Source organism: Mesoplodon bidens (genome assembly GCF_964165515.1).
Source record: "Mesoplodon bidens genome assembly, chromosome: 7".
NCBI classification, from domain to species: Eukaryota; Metazoa; Chordata; class Mammalia; order Artiodactyla; family Ziphiidae; genus Mesoplodon; species Mesoplodon bidens.
In genome coordinates, this window is record NC_138164.1 from 99761997 (window position 1) to 99778450 (window position 16454).

The window sequence follows — 16454 nt, forward strand, 5'->3', positions numbered from 1 at the left end:
CTACTTTCTGGAGGGTTTTTATCATAAATGGGTGTTGAATTTTGTCGAAAGCTTTTTTTTTTTTTCATTGAGATGATCATATGGTTTTTCTCCTTCAGTTTGTTAATATGGTGTATCATGTTGATTGATTTGCATATATTGAGGAATCCTTGCATTCCTGGTATAAACCCCACTTGATCATGGTGTATGATCCTTTTAATGTCCTGTTGGATTCTGTTTGCCAGTATTTTGTTGAGGATTTTTGCATCTATGTTCACCAGTGATACTGGCCTGTAGTTTTCTTTCTTTGTGACATCTTTTTCTGGTTTTGGTATCTGGGTGATGTTGGCCTTGTAGAATGAGTTTGGGAGTGTTCCTTCCTCTGCTATATTTTGGAAGAGTTTGAGAAGGACAGGTGTTAGCTCTTCTCTAAATGTTTGATAGAATTTGCCTGTGAAGCCATCTGGTCCTGGGCTTTTGTTTGTTGGAAGATTTTTTATCACAGTTTCAATTTCAGTGCTTGTGATTGGTCTGTTCATATTTTCTATTTCTTCCTGATTCAGTCTTGGCAGGTTGTGCATTTCTAAGCATTTGTCCATTTCTTCCAGGTTGTCCATTTTATTGGTACAGAGTTGCTTGTAGTAATCTCTCATGATCTTTTGTATTTCTGCAGTGTCAGTTGTTACTTGTTTTTCATTTCTAATTCTATTGATTTGAGTCTTCTCCCTTTTTTTCTTGATGAGTCTGGCTAATGGTTCATCAATTTTGTTTATCTTCTCAAAGAACCAGCATTCAGTTTTATTCATCTTTGCTATTGTTTCCTTCATTTCTTTTTCATTTATTTCTGATCTGATCTTTATGATTTCTTTCCTTCTGCTAACTTTGGGGTGTTTTTGTTTTTCTTTCTCTAACTGCTTTAGGTGTATGGTTAGGTTGTTTATTTGAGATGTTTCCTGTTTCTTAAGGTAGGATTGTATTGCTATAAACTTCCTTCTTAGAACTGCTTTTGCTGCATCCCATAGGTTTTGGGTCGTCGTGTCTGCACTGTCATTTGTTTCTAGGTATTTTTTGATTTCCTCTTTGATTTCTTCAGTGATCACTTCGCTATTAAGTAGTGTATTGTTTACCCTCCATGTGTTTGTATTTTTTACAGATCTTTTCCTGTAATTGATATCTAGTCTCATAGTGTTGTGGTCGGAAAAGATATTTGATACGATTTCAGTTTTCTTAAATTTACCAAGGCTAGATTTGTGACCCAAGATATGATCTATCCAGGAGAATGTTCCATGAGCACTTGAGAAAAATGTGTATTCTGTTGCTTTTGGATGAAATGTCCTATAAATATGAATTAAGTCCATCTTGTTTAATGTATCATTTAAAGCTCATGTTTCCTTATTTATTTTCATTTTGGTTGATCTGTCCATTGGTGAAAGTGGGGTGTTAAAGTCTTCTACTATGATTGCGTTACTGTCGATTTCCCCTTTATGGCTGTTAGTATTTGCCTTATGTATTGAGGTGCTCCTATGTTGGGTGCATAAATATTTACAATTGTTATATCTTCTTGGATCGATCCCTTGAACATTATGTAGTGTTCTTCTTTGTCTCTTGTAATAGTCTTTATTTTAAAGTCTATTTTGTCTGATATGAGAATTGCTACTCCAGCTTTCTTTTGATTTCCATTTGCATGGAATATCTTTTTCCATCCCCTCACTTTCAGTCTGTATATGTCTCTAGGTCTGAAGTGGGTCTCCTGTAGACAGCATATATACGGGTCTTGTTTTTGTATCCATCCAACCAGTCTGTGTTTTTTGGTGGGAGCATTTAATCCATTTACATTTAAGGTAATTATCGATATGTATGTTTCTATTCCCATTTTCTTAATTGTTTTGGGTTTGTTATTGTAGGTCTTTTCCTTCTCTTGTGTTTCTTGCCCAGAGAAGTTCCTTTAGCATTTGTTGTAAAGCTGGTTTGGTGGTGCTGAACTCTCTCAGCTTTTGTTAGTCTGTAAAGGTTTTAATTTCTCCATCAAATCTGAATGAGATCCTTGCTGGGTAGAGTAATCTTGGCTGTAGGTTTTTCATTTTCATCACTTTAAATATGTCCTGCCACTTCCTTGTGGCTTGCAGAGTTTCTGCTGAAAGATCAGCTGTTAACCTTATGGGGATTCTCTTGTGTGTTATTTGTTGTTTTTCCCTTGCTGCTTTTAATATGTTTTCTTTGTATTTAATTTTTGATAGTTTGATTAATATGTGTCTTGGTGTGTTTCTCCTTGGATTTATCCTGTATGGGACTCTATGTGCTTCCTGGACTTGATTAACTATTTCCTTTCCCATATTAGGGAAATTTTCAACTATAATCTCTTCAAATATTTTCTCAGTCCCTTTTTTTTTTGTCTTCTTCTTCTGGGACCCCTATAATTTGAATGTTGGTGTGTTTAATGTTGTCCCAGATGTCTGTGACACTGTCCTCAGTTCTTTTCATTCTTTTTTCTTTATTCTGCTCTGCAGTAGTTATTTCCACTATTTTATCTTCCAGGTCACTTATCCTTTCTTCTGCTTCAGTTATTCTGCTATTGATCCCTTCTAGAGTATTTTTAATTTCATTTATTGTGCTGTTCATCATTGTTTGTTTCCTCTTTAGTTCTCCTAGGTCCTTGTTAAATGTTTCTTGCATTTTCTCTATTCTATTTCCAAGATTTTGGATCATCTTTACTATCATATTTCTGAATTCTTTTTCAGGTAGATTGCCTATTTCCTCTTCATTTGTTAGGTCTGGTGGGTTTTTATCTTGCTCCTTCTCCTGCTGTGTGTTTTTCTGTCTTTTCATTTTGCTTATCTTACTGTGTTTAGGGTATCCTTTTCACAGGGTGCAGGTTTGTAGTTTCCGTTGTTTTTGATGTCTGTCCCCAGTGGCTAAGGTTGGTTCAGTAGGTTGTGTAGGTTTCCTTGGAGGGCGCTCATCGAACGTAGGGTCCAGGTGCTACTCCTCCCCTCTGGACAAATTCTGAGTGCTTCAGACACAGATTGATCCAGGGCTCAAACTGTATAACCAGGATAGGTTTTTCTCTGTCTTCATTTGTTTACTTCTTTAACCCCATTCTCAGGCCCACTGGGGATACAAGATGACTATTCCGCCATAGCTCAAACAAAAGTTCTGGATTAGGGACTCTTTAGTATAAGCTAACTACTTGGTTAATGTCCCTTCTCAGAAATAATCACCAGGATACCAAGGGGGAAGGAATCCACTGATCAGGCTTCTCATGTGGGGAAGGATGCTTCCAGCCGAGCAAAGCAGGTATTTTGCCACAAGAAGGAGATTGCAGGTACTGGATAGGAAAAACTGTAAATACTAAGTGGGGTCATTTAAGGTAGAGGTGAAATCTTAGTTGCCTTGAATATTTTTATTTATGGTTTCCATAATATTGTCTCAATATTTAAATAATCTAAAACTCTGAATAAAAGGTTTAAATATTCCATCCCATTTTTAACCTAAGGGAAATTCTTTTTTAATGATTATTGCATCATATAAGATTTCATTAATCAGTTTCAAACTGCTGGTGGGAATAGAGTGAGTTCCCCATTAACAGTGCTTTCATGTACTCATTTGAATACCATTTTTTAAAAATAACAGATAAAAATATTCGTCATATGTGAAGAATAAGTTGCATATGAAGGGTAGAACTAATGTTACAATAGAAAAGTTCAGTTTCTTATCGTGAAGGACCAGTGGAAAGTGATTGGTTTTGTAGAACTCAAAAATGTTTATTTCGTTAGGTTGATTATTTTAGATTTGGTGGGGTTTTTTTGGCCACACCGCGTGGCTTGAGGGATGTTAGTTCCCTGATCAGGGATCGAACCCACGCCCTCGGCAATGAAAGCGCAGAGTCTTAACCTCTGGACTGCCGGGGCGTTCCCTAGATTGGTTTTTTAAATTTAATTTGTTCACCCTTTGTTTAACTTGGCAGTGAAGTCATTACCTTTATATAGTGACATTTCCATCCATTACATGTGATTTTACTGAATGCACAGAGGTAGAACTCCAGATTGGAAGTGCAGGAACTACCAATACCTTGGTTAGAGATGACAGCAGATGAAAATGAATTCTATATGAGCAAGATATTTACTGTTGTTATATACAGTTGTGTACATGTGCTTATACAATATATTAAAAGGAAAATAAAACTGAATTGTCTTACATAATTTGTCATTTTCTTTATTAAAATAAATTGCTGTAGTAACAGTGAAGCTTTGTTTACCTGGAAGTCTTAAGAAAATGAATCATTTTGAATAGTTGAATTCCATTATAGCTAATTTCCAAATAAATGGTCAGTTTTTCCCTGCAGTTTAAATTTTGCTCTAAAATGTATTTCATGCTTTCTCACCTTAAGTACAGCAAGTTGAAAATAATTTCACTTTTTCTTTTTTATTCGGATCATTATAAGCACCATTTATTGTGCTGTGCAGCAGTGGAAGTCTGTTCTTTGTGAAAAAGCCATAAAGTGCTTTGAGATCTTGTGTATGCACTATGTCATTTTTAACCTACCTCTCTGTAATTTCTATCACTCTTTGCCCTCGGGCTTATAGCAGCCACTTCTAAATGCTAAAGGTTTTGAAGGGATATTACCATTCCTTCTCACATTTTATATAAAATAGGAGTACATACACTCCAGATACGGACTCCTAGTGTGCCTGGTTCATAGAGGCTTAATAAATTTTTATTAGTTGAATGGATGTTGTAGTATTTACAGAGTTGTCAAACATCTTAGCAGACATGTCAGACATCTTTCGTAATCTTCTAAGGAGGAGAGGTATTTGAAAGGAGAGAAATTCAAACTGATTGGCATTTGCCAAAGATAATTAGCATAGAGTCTTGAAATTTAAGAACTTGAAAGTACCTCAATAAAAATATGTGTCAGGCTATAAATCTTCTGTAACCAACCCTAATCTGGCAGAGATCCATGCCATTTGCTGCCAAGTCAAAAAGGGAAACACAGTTGTCAAACTGTCAGTGGAATCCCTTCCTTCTGCTAATAATTTTATCTTTATACCTTCTCTAGCTACTGTAACTTTGTTGAACTAAATGCTTCAAGGAAATGAAAAGTATTTTCTCACAATTGAATATTGGCCAGACCCCTGCTGGTTATGTAGTATCTTTTTACTCTAAAGTTAAGATTATACTTTAAGTATTTCTCTAATGTAAATCTTCATTTGTCTCATCCTGTCATTCCTCTTGCAGTTCTCGAAATGTCAGGTAATCAGACTGGTTGGGTATTTTGGAATGGGAATGTCATACTCCCACATTCCTTCTCCCTCCCCCAATTTTTTTGTGAAAACCTCATTTAAATATAGAGAGATGGGGCTTACCTTGTGGTGCAGTGGTTGAGAGTCCGCCTGCCGATGCAGGGGACACGGGTTCGTGCCCCGGTCTGGGAAGATCCCACATGCTGCGGAGCAGCTAGGCCCGTGAGCCACGGCCGCTGAGCCTGCGCATCCGGAGCCTGTGCTCCGCAACAGGAGAGGCCACAATGGTGAGGCCCATGTACCACAAAAATAAATAAATAAATAAATAAATAAATAAAGAGAGATGTATTAAATCACTACCTCTCGATGTCTGAGATACAATGAAAAGAGAAGCCAAAGCTTCCACACCTCATTGAGAAACACCTAGCGTTTTGCTTGTAGGCCTTTGCCATGTTTGATTGTTTGATAGAGAAGATTCACAGCTCAGGTGGTCAAGTATAGGCCTTGCTATTATTTAGTGCCTTTTAAATTCAGACTCTAGTTTTAATGTTAATTCCAGTATTGTAGGAAAGCCAGGGGAAGCACTGAAGGGATTTTGTCATAAAAGAGAGACCACGGGAGATTATAATTATCCATAACTGCATAATGATGATTATGTAGTTCAGACAGTTGCAATGAAAGTATGAGTGGAAGTTAGTCCAGACTAGCATCCCTTTTTCCTGTGGCATCTCTGAGATGGTAGAATGAGAAAAGGCAGATGAGTTTTATATGCAGTAACCCAACATCGCCCAGTGTTATTGTGCATATTATTAAAGCAACCATTGAACTTATTTCATGTTGTTTTTATTCCCTCTTTTTTAATATTTATTTATTTATTCTCTTGGCCATTCCACACAGCTTGTGGGATCTTAGTTCTCCAACCAGGGATTGAACCCAAACCCTGGAAGTGAAAGCACCAAGTCCTAACCACTGCACCATCAGGGAATTCCCATTCCCTCTTTTTAAATTTTTTTTTTTTTTTTTTGCGATACACGGGCCTCTCACTGCTGTGGCCTCTCCCCTTGCGGAGCACAGGCTCCGGACACGCAGGCTCAGCGGCCATGGCTCACGGGCCCAGCTGCTCCGCGGCATGTGGGATCTTCCCGGACCGGGGCACGAACCCGTGTCCCCTGCCTGCATCGGCAGGCGGACTCTCAACCACTGTGCCACCAGGGAAGCCCTAAATTTTTTTTTTAATAGACTTGCATTCACCAAGGCCTAAGCAAGGCTATCTTCTGCACTTAAAAAGCTAGTTCTAAAATTAATTTAGCTGATGTCAAGATCTTAGAGATTATAGAAAGATTCTTAGAGATGTTATGGAAAAACCCGAATGAACTTTTTGGCCAACCCAGTAGTTTCTTCTCAGAGTAGAACTTCCTGAAGAGCTAGTTTATAATTTGACAGTCTAACACTAAGGGATAGCAGGAACTTCATTTCATCTCTTAGACTCCAAGGCCACTGTCTTAGATTTTCTTGAAATTCAAAAAACCCGGTGTGTGTGTATGTATTGTTTTTTCCTTATTATAAACATATTATGTGTGTATTATAGACCGTTTAAAAACATACAAGTGTATAGGGCTTCCCTGGTGGCGCAGTGGTTGAGAGTCTGCCTGCCGATGCAGGGGACACGGGTTCCTGCTCCGGTCCAGGAGGATCCCACGTGCCACGGAGCGGCTGGGCCCATGGGCCATGGCCGCTGAGCCTGCGCGTCCGGAGCCTGTGCTCCGCAACGGGAGAGGCCACAACAGTGAGAGGCCCGCGTACCGCAAAAAAAAAAAAAAAAAAATATATATATATATATATATACACACACACACACACACACACAAGTGTATAAAGTAAAAGATACAAATGTACCTCTCTTCTTAATCCCGCTTCCCAAAAGAAATCACTGTAAACCATCTCAGTTTTGTGCATATACAGACATGTATACATCTATATCTATAGAAATGTAATTTCTTAAAAAAAAGTATAGCATACTCATTATTCTTCATTACTTTTAGTTAATTATACATTGTGAACATCTTTCCATGATAGTAGATCTCATTTTTCTGTATCCCATTCCACTGGACAGTGGCTTTCCCTGTTCTCTCATTGCTGGACTTAGGTTTGTTGGGTCTTCTGTTTGTTTTTTTCAGCTAAAGGTAATATAGTGAGCATCCTTGCCCACTTGTTTAAAGAATGCCTATAGGATAGTTTCCTAGAATTTATATTCCTAGATCAAAGGGTATGTACTTTTAAAATTTTGATATACGTTGTCAAAGAACCCTCCAAATAATAAGTTTATAAGCCTGCTACCAGCATATGAGGGTTCATTTTTCCTACATATTCAACAACATAGTTGCTTGTTTATGATTCAGAAACAAGAATTGTAAACTAAGTCTCAAGGTTATTTTATATTATCTCTGATTTATGGCTTCTGCAAATAGACTGCAAAAATAGATGCTTTTTGTATTTTTCCTTTTATTGCTACCAGACCTGTTCAGATATGGAATGTGCTATCAAGACAAAGCAATCTATTTTTATTAGTATAGGTATAAAATATATTTTAAGGAATTTACTTTATCATTCATTTCCAAATACTTCTCTTCTTGAATATTTCTTACATGACTAGTCAGAATATTCACTTTGAAAGCTTGCTCTTTCAAGTTGGAGTTCAAGGGACAGCTATTGAACCTCTCATTCTGTTTGCTGAAATTTACATGTGATCACTTTGGAAATACCCCTTAAGTTTACTGAGCACCTAACACTAATTATAATGGTGATTGGACAATAATTTAAGGCATATCCAAACAAACGTTAATGAAATCTGAGCTTTATTTATCTATTGTTTGCTTGCTTGCAGGTGGATTCACCTATGAACTTGAAGCATCCCCATGACTTAGTGATATTAATGAGACAAGAAACAACAGTTAACTACCTCAAAGAACTGGAGGTGAGGCAACTGGACGTGATATGCAGCTGATACTTGTTGCATTTCACAGGAGGTGTTGTGTTCAAAGAATAAGTAAAGCATTTCTTAAATCTTCTGACTTTTACAGGAATAGTCAACTTTTAGATTGTCCTTTTTTTTTTTTTTTTTTTTTTTTTTTTAAATCAGAATGCCTTTTGAGCAATAGTAAGAGAAACAGACTACCGGAGCCTGGGTTTCATGTCTCTTTTTTGTTTCTGTTTTATTTTTTTATGATTACTTTTTGTTTATTTTTTTAATACAGCAGGTTCTTATTAGTTATCTATTTTATACATATTAATGTATACATGTCAATCCCAATCGCCCAATTCATCCCACCAACAACAACCCCCCCCGCCCCACTTTACCCCCTTGGTGTCCATATCTTCTCTACATCTGTCTCTATTTCTTCCTTGTAAATGGTTCATCTGTACCATTTTTCTAGATTCCACTGTATGTGTTAATATATGATATTTGTTTTTCTCTTTTATGCCTCGTTCTTGACTCACTATATCCTTGAACAAAGTTTCCATGTATAAATTTTTCCATCAAGTATGAAAAGGCATTATCTCAGGATATTCTTGGAAGGAGAATTTGGGTAAAATATCGAAAGGAAGAATGGTTTGAATACCTCATAAAAATATAATTTTGTTAATTCCCAGCTAGTAAAAACTAGGGTCTTGGTATTTTGTGTTCTTATGATTGAGGTGAAAAGCATTCATCACTCTGCATCTTGAAAACTTTTTTTTTCATTTTTATTTTATATTGGAGTATAGTTGATTAACAATGTTGTGTTAGTTTTAGGTGTACAGCAGAGTGATTCAGTTATATATATACATATAGCTGTTCTTTTTCAAATTCTTTTCCCACACCTTGAAAACTTGATATTTATTAGTGCTAATAAAATCTGACCTTTTTGTTTCTATCACTGATTTTCATAAACTGATTTTTCATAGTAGCAAAGAGTATTAACTATTTAAAAAATAGTTTCTTTTTTCTCTCATAAAACCTGTTCTTAAAAGTTACAGCGTAAATTGAATCCAAATTTTAAGGAAACGTTAAGTTGCAGAAAAAGTAACCCAATTTGCAAAATAAGATCTAGAAAATTATTGGAAATAATAAGAGTCAGAGTCTTTGAGTGCTAGAAGGAATCATAAAGGTCATCCTCATTTTAGAAGCAAGGAAACAATTAGACCTAAAGACAGTGAATTGCCTGATTTTCACAAAACAAGTTAGGGCAGAACCAGAGGCAAACGCCTTATCTCCTGGCTTAAACCAAAGGTAAAGCCAGGTAGCCATTCACTTTATAGTTAAGGTAAAAGTTCTGAATTTCACTTATATAAATTCAAACTGGTACATCTATCAACAGCAGTAGTTATAATTGTATATTTTTTAAATTTCTGTAAATTAAGAAGGAGGAGCTTTTAGCACATACTAACCAACTGTGTATAGGTAGTAGCACTTTAGGAATATTTATAAAACTTGAACATCTCACCATTTTTTAAATAGTATCTCACCTTGTTCCTACCAGTTTTGTCACTTATAAATTTGGAAATGTTGATTTTTATGAATACTAGGAAAAAGACAATAGATATATTTATTGGGCTTCATGCTTGGAAGCTTCAACACGGTGTTCAGAAAGATGCAGTGGTGCAGAAAGTAATTTTTATTTTCAGATGCATAGACACCATTATATATGTTTATTGTTATCTCTCTAAGTGGCAGTATTATTTAATATAAAGAAAGGAGACTTAAATTAGAGGATGTGTAGGGGGAAAATGCCATTTACCAAGTCATTGAAAATGGAAATGAAAAATATTGACTCCACCAATTTTGGTGAAGGTAGTGTAATGAGTCTATACTTAGTACTTAGTTTTTACTTCTGCTTCATATACATAACAATGACAGATAAAAAACAAAACAGAAATCAAAATAAAATATAGTCAGGCCTAAACACAACATAAATATCTCCATAGACCAGAAATGGAACAAAACACTAAGTTGAGAATGTAGCTGAAACTGTAAACCTGCTGGTCTTCGAGGCCAGGAACAGGCTCTGGTGTCTGGTTGTTCATTTCTATGGAATAAAGGAGATGACAATATTTTGTGCAAGATAAAGGAAGATAACCAAATTCACTACTGCTCTAAGACTAGGATGGAGCTTGAAAAGAGTCTGATGGAAGAAAAAAAAAAAGCAGGAAGAAAAAACAAAACCTAATGACCAAAAAACAAAACAAACCATCCAGTGGTTCAATAATTGCATCTTCAATTTACTGAACACCATTTCAGGGTAGAATATTACTTTGGAGTAGAAACTCTAAACTAAAATTATGTGATGTGAGTTTGGGCCTGGGGTCTGGATAGAACCTGGAAGCAACTACAAAACTGCTAGACACAGATGATCATGGAGTAGTTGGGAAGAGACAGACAGATAGGGAGAGGGGGTGAAGGATGATTCCAAGATTTTTGACCTGAGCGATTGATGTTGGATGGAGTTGGTATTAGCTGAGATATAGAACACTGAAGGAGGTGTAGACTGGGGAGGAGTTTAGCTTTGGTATATTGTTTGAGATACCTATTAGGCATCTAAGTGGAGACGCTGAGTGAGGAGTTGGTTCTTCTAGTGTGGACTCCTGGGTAAAGGTCTGAGCTAGAGAGATAAATTTGTTATGCATTGACATAGACATAAAGCCATGAGACTAAGTAATACAGTTTATCTACAAAGTAGTGACTACTGGATGACTTCTTAGATACTAGAAGACAGTGGAGGAATAGCATCAAAGTGTTAAGTCTAGAATTTTGTATTCTTTTAAATATAATATTTTATATTCTCTTAAACCATCATTCAAGAGTGAGGACAAAGCAGTTTTCTGACATACACAGACAGTTTACTAACCACAGACCCTCACTTAAAAAAAAATTAAAGATGTACTTCTGCAAGAAGAGAAGTAAATCCAGTGGAAGTGCATAGAATGTGTAATGGTGAGTAAAAACATTGATGAAAAAGTTGCTAAATTTATTTATTTATTTTCTGTGTTTAAAAGATAAAACTAAATAAAATTACCAGTCTGTAGGTGGGTTGGGGCATGCTCAATGATTAGTTAAAGCATGTTAACTCTTCTGTTGTGTTCAGGATGCAAAAATAACTGAATAAATTAAAATCCTGTTGGAAAATGTATAGGTATGCATATTAAAAATTGAAGAATATCGCCACCTTTCAGAAGTCTTGCCAAAAGAAATATAAATCTAATCAAACCACAGTATAATTTGCTTTTCACTATAATTGGTTTCTTTTGTCATTTTATATATTCTGTGTATTTAAAAGATTATTCTAAGAAAGGGTTTGTAGGCTTCATCAGACTGCCAAAGAAGTCCATGACATGAAAAAGTTAAGAACCCCTGGATCCTGGTGTCAGTATTCAGGAAATACAGAGGACAGAGGAACATGTTAAACCTGTGGGATGCAGTCAGTAAAATCTTGTAGAGTAATAAACTCTACAGGATAAGTAACCCAATTTCTTTCTCAAATAAATTACAGGGATTAAAAAACAGCAAATAGAGGGGTAACCGGAAGATTAAAAGAGACTTAAAAGACAAATCAACCAATTGCAGTGTGTGTAGACCTTACTGAATTTTGACTCAAACAAATTGTATTTTAAAATAGAGGGAAGAAACAGTTGGGAATGAACACAGACTGGATATATAATATTAAGGAATTACTGTTTTTTGCATGTGATAATGGTGTTGTATTATCTTTTAAAAAAGAGAATCTTTCAGAATCATACTGAAATATTTACTGATGAAAAACTTAACCAAAAGAAGAGTAAGGACAGTAACCAAAATAACAGAAATGCAATCTATAGTTTTCAAACCTACAAACAAAGAGAAGATACAGGGGGAGGGGAGGGAATGTAGAAAGTGTATCATAAGTGTATCAGGGGCTTCCCTGGTGGTGCAGTGGTTGAGAGTCCGCCTGCTGATGCAGGGAACACGGGTTCATGCCCTGGTCCAGGAAGATCCCACATGCCATGGAGTGGCTAGGCCCGTGAGCCATGGCCACTGAGCCTGCGCATCCAGAGCGTGTGCTCTGCAACGGGAGAGGCCACAGCAGTGAGAGGCCCGCCTACTGCAAAAAAAGAAAAAAAAAAGTGTATCAGGCAGGAAATGAGAAAAAAGCAGCAAAGAAAAAGTAAGATAAACAGAAAACCCAAAATAATCTGGTTGAAATAAATCCATAAGATCAGTGATCACAATAAATATAAACAGATTAAACAAACTGATTAAAACGTGGAATATCAGATTGGATTTCTTATTTAGTTTAGCTGTATAGTACATATGAGAAATATACCTACAACAGCCTGGATATTGCCATTCTCACTACCTGAGGGAAAAGAAAGAACATGGTGAAGCATACACTGGCTCTAAAAATGCTTCCCTCTAGAAGGCTCATATGATGCTTCTCATGTTACATCGAACAAAGGAAATCATGTTGGTCACATTGGAGTCCAGCAGAACAGTGATGATGTAGAATTCTCTTTTAAGGAGGGGCACAAATTTGTTAATAATAATACAGTCTACCCCAATAATTATAACAAGATAACATTTCATACCCATGAGATTGACATAAATTAAAAAGTAGGACACAGAGGGCAGACAGCAGAAGCAAGAAGAACTACAGTCCTGCAGCCTGTGGAACAAAAACCACATTCACAGATGGACAAGATGAAAAGGCACAGGGCTATGTACCAAATGAAGGAACAAGATAAAACCTGAGAAAAACAACTAAAAGGAGTGGAGATAGGCAACCTTCTAGAAAAAGAATTCAGAATAATGATAGTGAAGATGACCCAGGACCTCGGAAAAAGAATGGAGGCAAAGTGAGAAGATGCAAGAAATGTTTAACAAAGACCTAGAAGAATTAAAGAACAAACAAAGAGATGAAAAATACAATATCTGAAATGAAAACTACACTAGAAGGAATCAATAGCAGAATAACTGAGGCAGAAGAACGAATAAGTGATCTGGAAGACAAAATGGTGGAATTCACTGCTGCAGAACAGAATAAAGAAAAAAGAATGAAAAGAAATGAAGACAGCCTAAGAGACCTCTGGGACAACATTAAACACAACAACATTCGCATTATAGGGGTCCCAGAAGGAGAAGAGAGATTAAGGACCAGAGAAAATATCTGAAGAGATTACAGTCAAAAACTTCCCTAATATGGAAAAGGAAATAGCCACCCAAGTGCAGGAAGTGCAGTGAGTCCCATACAGGATAAACCCAAGGAGAAACACACCGAGACACATAGTAATAAAATTGGCAAAACAAAGACAAAAATTATTGAAAGCAGCAAGGCAAAAACGAAATAACATACAAGGGAACTCCCATAAGCTTAACAGCTCATTTCTCAGCAGAACCTCTACAAGCCAGAAGGGAGTGGCATGATACGTAAAGTGATGAACGGGAAGAACCTACAACCAAGATTACTCTACCTGGCAAGATTTCATTCAGATTCGATGGAGAAATCAAAAGCTTTACAGACAAGCAAAAGCTAAGAGAGTTCAGCACCACCAAACCAGCTCAACAACAAATGCTAAAGAACTTCTCTAAGTGGGAAACACAAGAGAAGAAAAGGACCCACAAAAACAAACCCAAAACAATTAAGAAAATGGTCATAGGAACATGCATATCGATAATTACCTTAAACGTGAATGGATTAAATGCTCCAATCAAAAGACACAGGCTCGCTGAATGGATACAAAAACAAGACCCATATATATACTGTCTACAAGATACCCACTTCAGACCTAGGGACACATACAGACTGAAAGTGAGGGGATGGAAAAAGATATTCCATGCAAATGGAAATCAAAAGAAAGCTGGAGTAGCAATACTCATATCAGATAAAATAGACTTTAAAATAAAGAATGTCGCAAGAGACAAGGAAGGACACTACATAATGATCAAGGGATCAATCGAAGAAGAAGATACAACAATTATAAATATATATGCATCCAACATAGCACCTCAATACATAAGACAACTGCTAACAGCTATAAAAGAGGAAATCGACAGTAACACAATAATAGTGGGGGACTTTAACACCTCACTTACACCAATGGACAGATCATCCAAAATGAAAATAAATAAGGAAACAGAAGCTTTAAATGACACAATAGACCAGATACATTTAATTGGTATTTATAGGACATTCTATCCAAAAACATCAGATTACACTTTCTTCTCAAGGACGCATGGAACATTCTCCAGGATAGATCACATCTTCAGGCACAAATCAAGCCTCAGTAAATTTAAGAAAATTGAAATCATATCAAGCATCTTTTCTGACCACAATGCCATGAGATTAGAAATGAATTACAGGGAAAAAAACCGTAAAAAACACAAACACATGGAGGCTAAACAATACGTTACTTAATAACCAAGAGATCACGGCACAAATCAAAGAGAAAATCAAAAAATACCTAGAGACAAATGACAGTAAAAACACGATGATCCAAAACCTAGAGGATGCACCAAAAGCAATTCTAAGAGGGAAGTTTATAGCTACACAAGCCTACCTCAAGAAACAAAAATCTCAAGTAAACAATCTAACCTTACGCCTAAAGGAACTAGAGAAAGAGGAACAAACAAAACCCAAAATTAGCAGAAGGAAAGAAATCATATAGATCAAAGCAGAAATAAATGAAATAGAAACAAAACAGTAGCAAAGATCAATAAAACTAAAAGCTGGTTCTTTGAGAAGATAAACAAAATTGATAAACCATTAGCCAGACTCATCAAGAAAAAGAGCGAGAGGACTCAAATCAATAAAATTAGAAATGAAAAAGGAGAAGTTACAACAGACGCCACAGAAATACAAACCATCCTAAGAGACTACTAAAGCAACTCTATGCCGATGAAATGGACAACCTGGAAGAAATGGACAAATACTTAGAAAGGTATAACCTTCCAAGACTGAACCAGGAAGAAAGAGAAAATAATCACAAGTAATGATATTGAAATCACAAGTAATGATATTGGAACTGTGATTACAAATCTTCCAACAAACAAAAATCCAGGACCAGATGGCTTCACAGGTGAATTCTGTCAAACATTTAGAGAAGACCTAACAACCATCCTTCTCAAACTCTTCCAAAAAATTGCAGAGGAAGGAACACTCCCAAACTCATTCTTTGAGGCCACCATCACCCTGATACCAAAACCAGACAGAGATACTACAAAAAAAGAAAATTAAAGATCAATATCACTGATGAATATAGATGCAAAAATCCTCAACAAAATACTAGCAAACAGAATCCAACAACACATTAAAAGGATCATACACCATGATCAAGTGGGATTTATCCCAGGGATGCAAGGATTCTTCAATATGTGGAAATCAATCAATGTGATACACCATATTAACAAATTGAAGAATAAAAACTATGTGATTATCTGAATAGATGCAGAAAAAGCTTTGGACAAAATTGAACACCGATTTATGATAAAAACTCTCCAGAAAGTGGGCATAGAGGGAACCTACCTCAACATAATAAAGTCCATATACGACAGACCCACAGCAAACATCATTCTCAATGGTGAAAAACTGAATGCATTTCCTCTAAGATCAGGAACAAGACAAGGATGTCCATTCTCACCACAGTTATTCAACATAGTCTTGGAAGTCCTAGCCACGGCAATCAGACAAGAAAAAGATATAAAAGGAATACAAATTGGAAAAGAAGAAGTAAAAGTGTCACTCTTTGCAGATGACATGATACTATACATAGGGAATCCTAAAGATGCCACCAGAAAACTACTAGAGCTCATCAGTGAATTTGGTAAAGTTGCAGGATACAAAGTTAATGCACAGAAATCTCTTGCTTTCCTGTACACTAATGATGAAAAATCTGAAAGAGAAATTAAGGAAACACTCCCATTTACCATTGCAACAAAGAGGATAAAATACTGAGGAATAAACCTACCTAGGGAGACAAAAGACCTCTATGCAGAAAACTATAAGACACTGATGAAAGAAATTAGGATGATACCAACAGATGGAGAGATATACCATGTTCTTGGATTGGAAGAATCAATATTGTGAAGATGACTATACTACCCAAAGCAATCTACAAATTCAGTGCAATCCCCATCAAACTACCAATGGCATTTTTTACAGAACTAGAACAAATCATCTTAAAATTTGTATGGAGACACGAAAGACCCCGAATAGCCAAAGCAGTCTT

General features: G+C 36.2%; 1 protein-coding gene across 3 annotated transcripts in view; it reads left to right on the forward strand.

Moving 5' to 3' along the window:
- The window catches only part of TTC17 (tetratricopeptide repeat domain 17), a 160761-nt gene that overhangs the window by 18865 nt on the left and 125442 nt on the right, over positions 1-16454 (forward strand). For 2 of the 3 annotated variants that reach the window (XM_081239256.1, XM_081239255.1), the window contains exon 2: positions 8104-8193. In XM_081239256.1, coding sequence (XP_081095382.1) covers positions 8104-8193 — 90 coding nt within the window. Of the gene's footprint in view, positions 1-3224; positions 3302-8103; positions 8194-16454 lie in introns of those variants that run through there. The other variant, XM_081239257.1, reaches the window with a different exon arrangement.